General features: G+C 42.5%; 1 protein-coding gene across 1 annotated transcript; it reads left to right on the top strand.

Annotated features, from left to right (window-relative positions):
* Window positions 1-1,829: 1,829 nt before the first annotated feature.
* On the top strand, window positions 1,830-12,053 carry LOC308319132 (uncharacterized protein). The gene is made up of 4 exons (XM_080768997.1): window positions 1,830-2,320; window positions 3,112-3,224; window positions 10,644-10,718; window positions 11,102-12,053. The coding sequence occupies exons 1-4, from the start codon at window positions 2,179-2,181 to the stop codon at window positions 11,228-11,230; spliced, it is 459 nt and encodes a 152-aa protein (XP_080625123.1). The 5' UTR covers window positions 1,830-2,178; the 3' UTR covers window positions 11,231-12,053.
* The last annotated feature ends 707 nt before the right edge of the window (window positions 12,054-12,760 follow it).

Below are 12,760 nucleotides of genomic sequence, written 5' to 3'. Positions count from 1 at the left end.
TTTTGCTTTGCTTTAAAAAACTCTTTTACACGAATGGACATGAAAACCACTTGATCCTAACATTTTTTTTTTTTTAAATAGCAGATCTACAAGCTCGTAAGCGTGGCTATGAGCTTGTAGATCTGCTATTTTGAAATGTCTGAACATTTATTTGCCTCTTCAGAAAACTCCCCTCTTGGTGGTTTTGTCACTTTGGACACGTTTTAACTGGAAGATGTAGTAATATGAGACGTTACAACATCTTGTCTTGGGGGCGGGGGGGGGGGGGGGGGGGATGGGGAGGAGGGGGGGGGCTTGTGTTTTTCTCCTTGTTCTTTGAAGAGGGATGAAACTAAGGATGAAACTAAGCTGTACATAAGAAATTTGACTGTGAATTCATTGCTCCCCTGGATTCTTTCAGTACACCAGATTGCTGTATATTTTATGAGTAATAAATAAATGAGTTATGTTATTTAACAATGCGTCTTTATGTACAGTAACCTGCCTATGTGTACCCAAATGCTATTTTACAGTATTATTGCATTTTAGAATGTCCAAGTACAACCAGTTAACTTTACCACCCAAACTGCAGCCACTCCCCGTGTCCCATATAGGGTAGGTATACCCTCACAAAAACATGCAGTAATCCTGGTCTCTAAACCGCCTCCCCCTGGCCAGCCGGGGCGCCTGATGGAGGGGAAAGGAACTGGTTGGAATAACGTGTTCCTTCCACGCGCTACGTCCAACCAGGGAAACTCCCCCCTGTCAGGTGTAAAGGAGCAACTTGGACACTCGGGCAAGAAGGAAGCATGAGTTCAAGTCCGTTGGCCCCCATATGACTAAAACTAAGACTAAATATATTGACAATTTCGTCAACAAATAAAAACTAGACTAAAATGTTAGGAAGGGACTAGTGGACAAGAGATCCAGTGTAAGTCATTTTACACTTGGTTGCATGCTGAAAATTATTATATATATATTTTCAGCAAGTGTACAATCAGTCATTACGGCGGCATCAAGGCCCACCAAAACTTATTTTAGTCGACTAAAACCGCCTGACACTTAGTCGACTAAAACTAGACTAACACTAAGACATTCCAGGTGACTAAAATGGGACTAAAACTAAATGAAAACTATTCTTAAGACTATGACTAAAACTAAAATCTAATTTTGCTGCCAAAAACAATACTGTTCAAAACCAACTTTTTCTCGCACAGTTTTATTTAATTTCTAGCTGGTTGAAAGCTAGCCGTAGTATGTTCTATTTTAATATTATATATATTTTTTTGTCTCAATAAAAGCAAAAAATATCAAATTATGTATTTTAATTTGACTGTATATTCATAATGGTAGACTGTTGTGTACAGTGGTAGACAGTACAATAGGTCACATTCACATATTTGTTCAGAAAGCATTATTCTTTTTAATTATTAACATTTTAGTATTGTATTAGCCTACCTTATGTTAAAATAAATGAAGAATAATGTATGTTACAATTATTAGTATACCATTTCAGAGAGAATTAAACAATGGGGGAAACATTAAATAGAAGACGAGAGAAACAGAGTAAGATACCTAGTCAGTATTACGCTTATAAAATACATGTATTCAATATTTGATATTTTCTCCAGTTCCACACACAGTCTAGTCCATGTCCAGTCCAGTAGAGGGCAGTAATGCACCTCTAAACTGCTCCGTTGTTTGGATCGTTTCCTGAACCAATCATACCCAATAGTCCTTGGCCCCTCCCAGTAGCTTCAATTTGATTGGCTGAGAGAGTCAATACAGGAAAGACGAATGCGGCATTTGAATTTCATAACTTTAGTAAATACTACATTTAACTGTGGCGGAGCAGTAAGTAGAGAGAGCGTGTGGAAGGGTTTTATAACTAGTCAGACAGTGTTTTATAACTTTACGATATATTTTTTTATAACTCTAGCGTGCATTCAGTCAGTCATTTACAGCCAGTCAGTTACAGTGTTTTGGTTTAATAGGATTTGCAGAAACAACAACGTGTTCGGTGTTTTTTTTTTTAAATACAACATTATCAGAGTTCGGCGGTTGTTGTTGTGTTTGACTGGTGGTCCGTTCGGTGCTGCTTGGACTGGTGGTCCGTTCGGTGCTGCTTGGACTGGTGGTCCGTTCGGTGCTGCTTGGACTGGTGGTCCGTGGGTTCCGTTCCAGCCTGATTTCCCCACCATGGTCCGTGTGAAACCCGGCCAGCCTGCCCGGAGACCCCCGCAGCCCTCCACCTCCTCCTCCTCCAAGGCCCCGGCCCCGGGACGGGGACGCTCCTCTGGATCAACCCGGCGGTCGCTCGACCAGAGCGGCGTCACAGAAGGTGAGGCCCCGGTGGTCCGGTTCGTCCACCCTCACTCCCAGAGGGTCACTTTCGTAGCACAAATAGCCGATCTACAAGCTCAAAACGCGTCGTTTTAAGCTTGTAGATATTTTTGCTATAATTTGAATTTAAATCGTGTATATTTTTTTTCCTATTTTTTTTTTTTTTTGGAATCTTGAAAAGTATTAAACCTTTTTTTTATTGAATTTCAAATGCATTTAGTTATAGTTATAACTTTATGAACCCTATAAATACAAATACAATACAATTACAAAAAGACAATAACATTCTAATACTATAGTAATTAGCTGTACTAGTATTGGATCATAATAATATCATATAATAATAATAATAATAATCAATGTTCGGATACTAACATGCAGGCATTAAGTGATGGTGGGGGCCTCATGTGGCCCCTGGGTCGCATTCAGTGATGGTGGGGGCTGCATTAAGTGATGGTGGGGGGGCCGCATGTAGCCCCCGTCCACATTAAGTGATGGTGGGGGAAAACCACCGCTCCAGCCCTTCTCTCTGTTTTTACTCACCACCACTCAACGTTATTACAGCTCTGGTGGTCAGCTCACCACCGGAGCGGTGGTCACCTCACCACCGGAGCGCGGTGGTCTCACCTCTCCACCGGAGCGCGGTGGTCTCACCTCTCCACCGGAGCACGGTGGTCTCACCTCTCCACCGGAAATCCAGACTATATGAATGAGCCTTTAATGGGGCTATATGGTGCTATATGGTGCGTTTTGGGATGCATTTTAAATCTCCTGTGTGCCTCTTTTCAGCGGGCGGCTCCAGGAAGAGGCGCTACCGTCCAGGAACCAAAGCCCTGATGGAGATCCGGAAGTACCAGAAGAGCACCGAGCTGCTGATCAGGAAGATGCCCTTCATGCGCCTGGTGAGAACGTTAAGGCATTCTGGGCGGGAACCCCTTTTGGTGTGTTAGCATCATGTCATGCTTTAGCTATTGAAAAAATAGCAGATCTACAAGCTCGTAGCGCGCCACCGAGTGGCGCGCTATGAGCTTGTAGGTCTGCTATTTTGTTTTAATCGAGAACCACCGACCATAGAAACATAGCTTTTTCAGAAAACTGTCAGGATGTAGAAGACATTTATAGAATCTGATCTCAGGTCAGAATAGTGTTGATTTCGTCGACGAAAAATGTGCGTCGACTACCTTTTTTCTCACAGACGAAAACTAAATGAAAACTAAGCTACGACGACTAAAACTGAGGCTAAATATTCTGACAATTTCGTCAACAAATAATAAACACTAGACTAAAATGTCAGGAAGGGACTATAGTGGACAAGAGATCCAGTATAAGTCATTTTACACTTGGTTGCACGCTGAAAATAGCAGATCTACAAGCTCACAACGCGTCAATTACAATTTTACAATTTAGGCATTTAGCAGACGCTCTTAATCCAGAGCGACTTACATTAAGCAAGAACAAAAGCATGGGAATACATCACATACCAGTAAGACGCGCAAACGCGGGAAGCGAACGCAGCTCGTGCATATTTGGGTTTTTTAAAGATTTATTTTTAAGTTTTATTTTTTTAAGTTAAGTTATTTTTAAGTTAAGTTTTGAACTTAGCCATAACCATATAAGGAGTCCCCAAAGCAGCTATACGTCCAAATATGGAGTGTGTTGCATCAATCACAAACAAATCACTCAGCTCCATATATGGGCACAAAGGGGGGACACACGGACAGACATGATCTGCTAGGTCTCATAGTAAGTGCTCACTGCGTTCGCAAAAAGCATTTATCATGAAAAATGCGTAAGCTAAGAAAGTAACAGTGGAATATCTATATAATGAAACTATATATACTGCCGCGCGTTGTGAGCTTGTAGATCGGCTATTTTCAGCAAGTGTAAAAAAATCAGTCATTAGGACGGCATAAAGGCCCGCCAAAATACATTTCAGTCGACTAAATCAACCTGTAGATTTTGTCAACTGAAATCTTATGATATTTAGTCGACTAAAACTAGACTAACACAAAAACATTCCAGGTGACTAAAACTAAATGCAAACTATTCAAGAGACCAAATGACTAAAACTAAGATCTAACTTTTGCTGTCAAAAACAACACTGGATGGTACGGCTGCTCAATTCATCAAAACATCCATGATGGTAGAGCTGCTCAATTAATCGAAAAAGATCTCTCTATATATATAGTCAGAATCACACAGCACTAGTTGGCTGTCCACTACATTTAATCACACAGCACTAGTTGGCTGTCCACTTCATTTAATCACACAGCACTAGTTGGCTGTCCACTACATTTAGTAAAGAATCACACAGCACTAGTTGGCTGTCCACTACATTTAGTAAAGAATCACACAGCACTAGTTGGCTGTCCACTACATTTAGTAAAGAATCACACAGCACTAGTTGGCTGTCCACTACATTTAATCACACAGCACTAGTTGGCTGTCCACTACATTTAATCACACAGCACTAGTTGGCTGTCCACTACATTTAATCACACAGCACTAGTTGGCTGTCCACTACATTTAATCACACAGCACTAGTTGGCTGTCCACTACATTTAATCACACAGCACTAGTTGGCTGTCCACTACATTTAATCACACAGCACTAGTTGGCTGTCCACTACATTTAGTGAAGAATCACACAGCACTAGTTGGCTGTCCACTACATTTAGTGAAGAATCACACAGCACTAGTTGGCTGTCCACTACATTTAGTAAAGAATCACACAGCACTAGTTGGCTGTCCACTTCATTTAATCACACAGCACTAGTTGGCTGTCCACTACATTTAATCACACAGCACTAGTTGGCTGTCCACTACATTTAGTGAAGAATCACACAGCACTAGTTGGCTGTCCACTACATTTAGTGAAGAATCACACAGCACTAGTTGGCTGTCCACTACATTTAATCACACAGCACTAGTTGGCTGTCCACTACATTTAGTGAAGAATCACACAGCACTAGTTGGCTGTCCACTACATTTAGTGAAGAATCACACAGCACTAGTTGGCTGTCCACTACATTTAATCACACAGCACTAGTTGGCTGTCCACTACATTTAGTGAAGAATCACACAGCACTAGTTGGCTGTCCATTACATTTAATCACACAGCACTAGTTGGCTGTCCACTACATTTAGTGAAGAATCACACAGCACTAGTTGGCTGTCCACTACATTTAATCACACAGCACTAGTTGGCTGTCCACTACATTTAATCACACAGCACTAGTTGGCTGTCCACTACATTTAATCACACCGCACTAGTTGGCTGTCCACTACATTTAATCACACAGCACTAGTTGGCTGTCCACTACATTTAGTGAAGAATCACACAGCACTTGTTGGCTGTCCACTACATTTAATCACACAGCACTAGTTGGCTGTCCACTACATTTAATCACACAGCACTAGTTGGCTGTCCACTACATTTAGTGAAGAATCACACAGCACTAGTTGGCTGTCCACTTCATTTAGTGTGAGTCAGAATCACACAGCACTAGTTGGCTGTCCACTACATTTAGTGAAGAATCACACAGCACTAGTTGGCTGTCCACTACATTTAGTGAAGAATCACACAGCACTAGTTGGCTGTCCACTACATTTAGTGAAGAATCACACAGCACTAGTTGGCTGTCCACTACATTTAATCACACAGCACTAGTTGGCTGTCCACTTCATTTAGTGAAGAATCACACAGCACTAGTTGGCTGTCCACTACATTTAATCACACAGCACTAGTTGGCTGTCCACTACATTTAATCACACAGCACTAGTTGGCTGTCCACTACATTTAATCACACAGCACTAGTTGGCTGTCCACTACATTTAATCACACAGCACTAGTTGGCTGTCCACTACATTTAATCACACAGCACTAGTTGGCTGTCCACTACATTTAATCACACAGCACTAGTTGGCTGTCCACTACATTTAGTGAAGAATCACACAGCACTAGTTGGCTGTCCACTACATTTAATCACACAGCACTAGTTGGCTGTCCACTACATTTAATCACACAGCACTAGTTGGCTGTCCACTACATTTAGTGAAGAATCACACAGCACTAGTTGGCTGTCCACTTCATTTAGTGTGAGTCAGAATCACACAGCACTAGTTGGCTGTCCACTACATTTAGTGAAGAATCACACAGCACTAGTTGGCTGTCCACTACATTTAATCACACGGCACTAGTTGGCTGTCCACTACATTTAATCACACAGCACTAGTTGGCTGTCCACTACATTTAGTGAAGAATCACACAGCACTAGTTGGCTGTCCACTACATTTAGTGAAGAATCACACAGCACTAGTTGGCTGTCCACTACATTTAGTGAAGAATCACACAGCACTAGTTGGCTGTCCACTACATTTAGTGAAGAATCACACAGCACTAGTTGGCTGTCCACTACATTTAGTGAAGAATCACACGGCACTAGTTGGCTGTCCACTACATTTAGTGAAGAATCACACGGCACTAGTTGGCTGTCCACTACATTTAGTGAAGAATCACACAGCACTAGTTGGCTGTCCACTACATTTAGTGAAGAATCACACAGCACTAGTTGGCTGTCCACTACATTCAGTGAAGAATCACACAGCACTAGTTGGCTGTCCACTACATTTAATCACACAGCACTAGTTGGCTGTCCACTTCATTTAGTGAAGAATCACACAGCACTAGTTGGCTGTCCACTACATTTAATCACACAGCACTAGTTGGCTGTCCACTACATTTAATCACACAGCACTAGTTGGCTGTCCACTACATTTAATCACACAGCACTAGTTGGCTGTCCACTACATTTAATCACACAGCACTAGTTGGCTGTCCACTACATTTAATCACACAGCACTAGTTGGCTGTCCACTACATTTAGTGAAGAATCACACAGCACTAGTTGGCTGTCCACTTCATTTAGTGTGAGTCAGAATCACACAGCACTAGTTGGCTGTCCACTACATTTAGTGAAGAATCACACAGCACTAGTTGGCTGTCCACTACATTTAATCACACGGCACTAGTTGGCTGTCCACTACATTTAATCACACAGCACTAGTTGGCTGTCCACTACATTTAGTGAAGAATCACACAGCACTAGTTGGCTGTCCACTACATTTAGTGAAGAATCACACAGCACTAGTTGGCTGTCCACTACATTTAGTGAAGAATCACACAGCACTAGTTGGCTGTCCACTACATTTAGTGAAGAATCACACAGCACTAGTTGGCTGTCCACTACATTTAGTGAAGAATCACACGGCACTAGTTGGCTGTCCACTACATTTAGTGAAGAATCACACGGCACTAGTTGGCTGTCCACTACATTTAGTGAAGAATCACACAGCACTAGTTGGCTGTCCACTACATTTAGTGAAGAATCACACAGCACTAGTTGGCTGTCCACTACATTTAGTGAAGAATCACACGGCACTAGTTGGCTGTCCACTACATTTAGTGAAGAATCACACAGCACTAGTTGGCTGTCCACTACATTTAGTGAAGAATCACACAGCACTAGTTGGCTGTCCACTACATTTAATCACACAGCACTAGTTGGCTGTCCACTACATTTAATCACACAGCACTAGTTGGCTGTCCACTACATTTAGTGAAGAATCACACAGCACTAGTTGGCTGTCCACTACATTTAGTGAAGAATCACACAGCACTAGTTGGCTGTCCACTACATTTAGTGAAGAATCACACGGCACTAGTTGGCTGTCCACTACATTTAGTGAAGAATCACACGGCACTAGTTGGCTGTCCACTACATTTAGTGAAGAATCACACAGCACTAGTTGGCTGTCCACTACATTTAGTGAAGAATCACACAGCACTAGTTGGCTGTCCACTACATTCAGTGAAGAATCACACAGCACTAGTTGGCTGTCCACTACATTTAATCACACAGCACTAGTTGGCTGTCCACTTCATTTAGTGAAGAATCACACAGCACTAGTTGGCTGTCCACTACATTTAATCACACAGCACTAGTTGGCTGTCCACTACATTTAATCACACAGCACTAGTTGGCTGTCCACTACATTTAATCACACAGCACTAGTTGGCTGTCCACTACATTTAATCACACAGCACTAGTTGGCTGTCCACTACATTTAATCACACAGCACTAGTTGGCTGTCCACTACATTTAATCACACAGCACTAGTTGGCTGTCCACTACATTTAATCACACAGCACTAGTTGGCTGTCCACTACATTTAGTGAAGAATCACACAGCACTAGTTGGCTGTCCACTACATTTAATCACACAGCACTAGTTGGCTGTCCACTACATTTAATCACACAGCACTAGTTGGCTGTCCACTACATTTAGTGAAGAATCACACAGCACTAGTTGGCTGTCCACTTCATTTAGTAAAGAATCACACAGCACTAGTTGGCTGTCCACTACATTTAGTGAAGAATCACACAGCACTAGTTGGCTGTCCACTACATTTAATCACACGGCACTAGTTGGCTGTCCACTACATTTAATCACACGGCACTAGTTGGCTGTCCACTACATTTAATCACACAGCACTAGTTGGCTGTCCACTACATTTAGTAAAGAATCACACAGCACTAGTTGGCTGTCCACTACATTTAATCACACGGCACTAGTTGGCTGTCCACTACATTTAATCACACAGCACTAGTTGGCTGTCCACTACATTTAGTGAAGAATCACACAGCACTAGTTGGCTGTCCACTACATTTAGTGAAGAATCACACAGCACTAGTTGGCTGTCCACTACATTTAGTGAAGAATCACACGGCACTAGTTGGCTGTCCACTACATTTTAGTTACTCTCATGTTTCGGTTTGTTTGTTTAATTAAAATGTTTCATGGGGGAATAAAGTGAGAATCGTGATTCTCGTTCTCGTGGAGGAAACATAGAGATTGACATTTGAGCAAGATTCATTATTTAAATGTCCTGCTCTCTATTTAATTCTAGATATTTAAATAATGTGACATAAGGGATAATATCTGGCGAGGTGGTCGTTGTAGGGAGATAATTCACCTCCTTTATGTAAGGGATAATGTCTAGCTAGGTGGTCGTTGTAGGGAGATAATTCACCTCCTTTATGTAAGGGATAATGTCTGGCTAGGTGGTCGTTGTAGGGAGATAATTCACCTCCTTTATGTAAGGGATAATGTCTGGCTAGGTGGTCGTTGTAGGGAGATAATTCACCTCCTTTATGTAAGGGATAATGTCTGGCTAGGTGGTCGTTGTAGGGAGATAATTCACCTCCTTTATGTAAGGGATAATGTCTGGCTAGGTGGTCGTTGTAGGGAGATAATTAACCTCCTTTATGTAAGGGATAATGTCTGGCTAGGTGGTCGTTGTAGGGAGATAATTCACCTCCTTTATGTAAGGGATAATGTCTAGCTAGGTGGTCGTTGTAGGGAGATAATTCACCTCCTTTATGTAAGGGATAATGTCTGGCTAGGTGGTCGTTGTAGGGAGATAATTCACCTCCTTTATGTAAGGGATAATGTCTGGCTAGGTGGTCGTTGTAGGGAGATAATTCACCGACAGGGAGTTTATTACATGACTACCTATACACTAGAGCGTCGCAGTCCCGCCCCCCCTCGAGAGACCCGGAAAAGAAATCCCCGTTCATTTTCCCCTCGTAGACTTTTCAGAAAGTATTTATTTAAAGACGTTTATACGCCGCTGGACAAAGACAACTCTTGTCGTGACAAATCACGACAACAAACACAATTTTTCGGGCCAAACAAAGAATTAGAAAGTAGAAAAAAGGTTTTAACAATTCTTTTGTTGTTTTTATTCTTTGTAATTATTTGTTTGGTCCAAAATATTGTGTGTTTGTTTGTTGTCATGATTTGTCACGACAAGAATTGGCTTCGTACGACGCTTAAAAGGTCTTTAAATAAATACGTTTTGAAATGTCTATGAGGGAAAAAATGCATTGGGATTCATTTCCTGGGCCTGGCGTCGTCATGAGAGGGGGCGGGACTGCGGCGCTCTATAGCTCTATGGGCCACATGAGATGTGACAATACCGAAAGGTGGCAAAGGTTACTTGTGTGTTTTATGAGAAGCTCTATGTCTGTAGATAATATTTTGGTATGATAACCCTTCCTGAGTGGTAGCTGAATTAGCGTTATCAGCTGCTAAAGTTACCCTGGCCCAATTGAAAAATGCCATTTTATTCTGGTACTTCTACCAGAATCGACTGAAAAACCTTTTGTGTCAATGTTTTGGAAGGTTAAGTGATGCTTTTCATATAAGCCGATTCACCTGTAAAATGTGCTTGTGTTACATAATGTAATGTGTGTTTCAGGTCAGGGAGGTGGCCCAGACCTTCAGCCGTGACAACCTGAGATGGCAGGTTCATGCTCTGATGGCCCTTCAGGAGGTTAGACACACCTGGACACATTCATTATGTAGTGTCCGAGCCCTATGCTTGAACACTGGTTAACTGACGGCAAGGAGGTTGTTCAGACGTGTGATCAAATGAACTGAAGTCAAAAACGTTGTCCGTTGATAGTTAATACAATATTTATTTACGCCGCTGTCCTATACTTCAGCGCAATAAATACAATAAATAAACGGTCAAACGCTACACAATACACATACTCAGACCACAGCTCCAAGAGCAAAAAATAGCAGATCTACAAGCTCATATAGCGCGCCACCGAGTGGCGCGCTATATGAGCTTGTAGGTCCTGCTATTTTTAAATAGCTAAAGCATAACGTAACGCTATATAACACCAACATTCTCTCTGTCCTTCCGTGCAGGCGAGCGAGGCCTTCCTGGTGTTGCTGATGGCGGACGCCAACCTCTGTGCAATCCACGCCAAGCGGGTGACCCTGATGACCCGGGACATCCACCTGGCCAGACGCCTGCGAGGCGTGGAGTGTTTCTGATGACCCGGGACCTCCACCTGGCCAGACGCCTGCGAGGGGTGGAGGGTTTCTGATGACCCGGGACATCCACCTGGCCAGACGCCTGCGAGGCGTGGATGGTTTATGATGACCCGGGACCTCCACCTGGCCAGACGCCTGCGAGGGGTGGAGGGTTTATGAGCACTTTGTAAAGAGCATATCGTCACTGTCAGGGAAACCTCATAACTCCATTTTTGAGGTTATGGATTCCTTTTTTTTTTGGGAGGCATAAATCAGTGCTATTGTATTGAACACCCTTTATGAATGTGTGTTGTTTTCGAAAATATTGAACCAATGGAAAGTAGTAAAGTAGTGCTTCGGACAAAACTCCATTGGCCCCGCAAACTGTCTGCTAAAGCAACTAACTCCACCACCTCTCCCCCTCTCAAACGGTCTGCTAAAGCAGCTAACTCCACCACCTCTCTCCCTCTCAAACGGTCTACTAATGCAGCCAACTCCACCACCTCTCAAACGGTCTGCTAAAGCAACCAACTCCACCACCTCTCTCCCTCTCACACCAACTCTGATGAGGCTGTATTGCTTTGTTTTGAAAAAATATATGGTTTTCTTAATTTCCTGAAAAAAATGGAACATTTTGGAGTTATGAGGTTTCCTCCCGACAGCAGAGATATTATTCTCGTGCTCAGAAAACGCAAGCAGACGCAGAGGAGAGAGTCGTCCAGTTCAATCTGTAAAGTGTTCTATTCGACGATGTCTGTGAAATGTTTTATGTGAAATGTTTTATCTTATGATGTTCTTTGATTGTGTTCTTTTACTTGGTATACTTTGACTTTTCTTTTTTACATTTGAGACAGTTATTCACGTTTGTTGTTGTTCACCGTTTTGAGTGACAGTCAGTAAAGCGTTCATATTTGTACATGCACTGACTGTAGTAGTGTACGTTATTACGTTATTGACGGCGAAACCCACTGAGCTACACGCACCGCTTCTCTTCATACTGACTCCGCTGTGGTCACAGGGTGCTTGTAGATCTGCTATTTTCTTGGCGAAATGACTCGGTGTTGGTGGTGTACTGTAAGCTCACAAATCAGTGTTGATTTCGTCGACTAAGGTCACATTCTCACCTAATACTTCGGTAGACTCAAATGCGTATGGGCGGAGAATTTGGGATTCTTGCATATTTAATTTGTTTTTAATATATTTAATTTGTTTGCCTTCACACTGTCATCCGCAGCAATTGGAAACGCAGCAGGGGGACCTTTATCAATGTGTTCCATTCATAAACTAGCCTACACAGTGAAATCTATCCATGGTATATCCATCTTTGCGCTGCGTAAAATATGCCTTCTCCGTCTCCAACTGTGTTCAGCTCCTCACCCGCCACATTGTTGGCTTCATTTATTTACTGCGGATTGCATTCACACCTGCACCGAATCGTAATCAAGTGCGATTGGAAGCGAAGCGAAACCCCCGTTTTTGCTCGGGAGTATAATGCGGTTCTTTGATACGCATTAGGATTCGAATGAGCCTTCAACACCTGCCAAACGAAGT

The sequence above is a fragment of the Protomyctophum bolini genome (genome assembly GCF_963924005.1).
Source record: "Protomyctophum bolini genome assembly, chromosome: 7".
Classification (NCBI taxonomy): Eukaryota; Metazoa; Chordata; class Actinopteri; order Myctophiformes; family Myctophidae; genus Protomyctophum; species Protomyctophum bolini.
This window is presented reverse-complemented; position numbering and strand designations above follow the sequence as displayed.